The sequence below is a fragment of the Apis dorsata genome, unplaced genomic scaffold (assembly GCF_000469605.1).
Source record: "Apis dorsata unplaced genomic scaffold, Apis dorsata 1.3 scaffold_52, whole genome shotgun sequence".
NCBI classification, from domain to species: Eukaryota; Metazoa; Arthropoda; class Insecta; order Hymenoptera; family Apidae; genus Apis; species Apis dorsata.
In genome coordinates, this window is record NW_006263353.1 from 2,935,626 (window position 1) to 2,937,682 (window position 2,057).

Below are 2,057 nucleotides of genomic sequence, written 5' to 3' on the forward strand. Positions count from 1 at the left end.
ATACTTCGTTGTGGCTTCATAACAAGCTTGGAACGTCAAATGATAGCTGGACTGGAAGTTCAATTTGTTCACAACTTAACGCAGAAGTATTGCGGAATATTAAAGATTGTTTTCCAGATCTTCAAACGCAAGTTAAACTTAAATTACTTCTTTCATTTTTCCACATACCAAGACGGAATGTCGAGGAGGTAGGATAAATTTTATTTATTGCATATATTTAAAGTATGAAAAAACAAAGATTTTTTTTTGTAAAAAAATGTACATATAAAAAGATTTACAACTATTACTTGAATGCATATTTAATAATTATTATATACATAGGTCTTAAGATTCCATTGTTATTTATTTTATTAGATATTGAATGTTTTTGAAATGTTTAGTAACTAATCACATTTTATGTTTAATATTGTTTATAAAATTATAAATTAATAAATATAATTCTTTTTATTTATATTTATATTTATATTTATACTTTATTACTTATATTTATATTTTTTAAATATATTTAAAAAAATATATATTTTTTCATTTTCAATATAATTTATATTTTAAGTTTATTTTTTGTTATACATATTTATGATTTGTAATTTATTAAATTATGCAGTGGCGTGTTGAATTGGAAGAAATCATTGAAGTGGCCTCATTGGATAGTGAATTATGGGTGTCAATGTTATCCGAAGCGATGAAAACATTTCCATCAACAGGTTCTTTGAATACAGACATTACAGATTTAGATGAACATAGGCCTATTTTTGGAGAACTAGTCAATGATCTTCGAAAACTTTTAAAAAAACAAAATGATCCAGCTATGCTTCCATTAGAATGTCATTATCTTAATAAGACTGCTCTTACTTCTGTGGTTGGCCAGCAACCTGCACCAGTTAAGCATTTTACTTTAAAGAGAAAACCAAAAAGTGCTGCATTAAGAGCAGAATTACTTCAAAAGAGTACAGATGCTGCAAGTAATTTAAAAAAAAGCACTGCTCCTACAGTACCTGTAAGAAGTAGAGGAATGCCTAGGAAAATGACTGACACAAGTAAATTTATATATATTTTATACTTTTAATTAATATTATTTAAAAAAAAAAGTAATATGTAAATATAAAATAATATACTACTTTTAGCACCTTTGAAAGGCATTCCCAGTAGAGTCCCTACAAGTGGTTTTCGTTCTCCTTCGCTTACGAGTTCTTCAATGTCTAACAGGACACCTCTTAGCAATAGAATGCGCAAAGATGGTGGTATTAAGTTACTGGATATTAATGAACAACCACTTGGCTATGCTCAAGCAAAAAAACGAAAGAGAATGATGGAATTGGAAGAACAACAAAAGAAAGTTGCAGAGGCTCAAGCTGTAGCAGCTGCTACTACATCACCGGTTACGACTACGACGGAAACATCAACAACTCCAGAATATGCCCAGGGATTAACTTCGATTAATCCACCTGCTACCCCCATTACTCCTGTAGCATCTGTACAATCTTATACACCTACTACTCCAAGTGGAGTAGTGCCAGTAACAACACCACAAACTCGTATGTTTTTATATATGCTATGCTAGAATAAGATATTAAATGAATAAAAAAAATAATTAATTTTCTCTTATACAGCTTCAACACCAAGTACACCTACAACTCCGAGTACAGTTATACCTGTTACGACACCGACAGTTATTACACCTGTGGAAAATACACCTGTCGGAGTGCAAACAGTTAGACCAGCCCAAACAGTTACACAAATTCGTATACAAACTACTGCACAACCTGCTAATGCGGCAGCAAATACGAGAAAAGGCTTGTCTCTCACGGTATGAAAAATATTTATACTATTAAATATAAAATTATAGTATAAAATATTTATACTATGCTATACATATTATATATATCATATATAAAAATTATAATTGTTATATTATTAATTTATTGTATTATTTTTATAGCGAGAACAAATGTTGGAAGCACAAGAAATGTTTAGAACAGCTAATAAAGTAACTCGACCAGAGAAAGCTCTTATTCTAGGTTTCATGGCTGGTTCAAGAGGTATATATATATATATAT

At 29.8% G+C, this 2,057-nt stretch overlaps 1 protein-coding gene across 1 annotated transcript in view; it reads left to right on the plus strand.

Annotated features, from left to right (window-relative positions):
* Window positions 1-5: 5 nt before the first annotated feature.
* Window positions 6-2,057, plus strand: part of LOC102673757 (negative elongation factor A) — a gene marked incomplete at its 5' end in the record, with an annotated part of 2,832 nt that continues 780 nt past the window's right edge. The window contains 5 exons of the mRNA XM_006609307.1: window positions 6-188; window positions 605-1,037; window positions 1,125-1,535; window positions 1,611-1,807; window positions 1,940-2,039. Coding sequence (XP_006609370.1) covers window positions 6-188; window positions 605-1,037; window positions 1,125-1,535; window positions 1,611-1,807; window positions 1,940-2,039 — 1,324 coding nt within the window. The remainder of the gene's footprint in view (window positions 189-604; window positions 1,038-1,124; window positions 1,536-1,610; window positions 1,808-1,939; window positions 2,040-2,057) is intronic.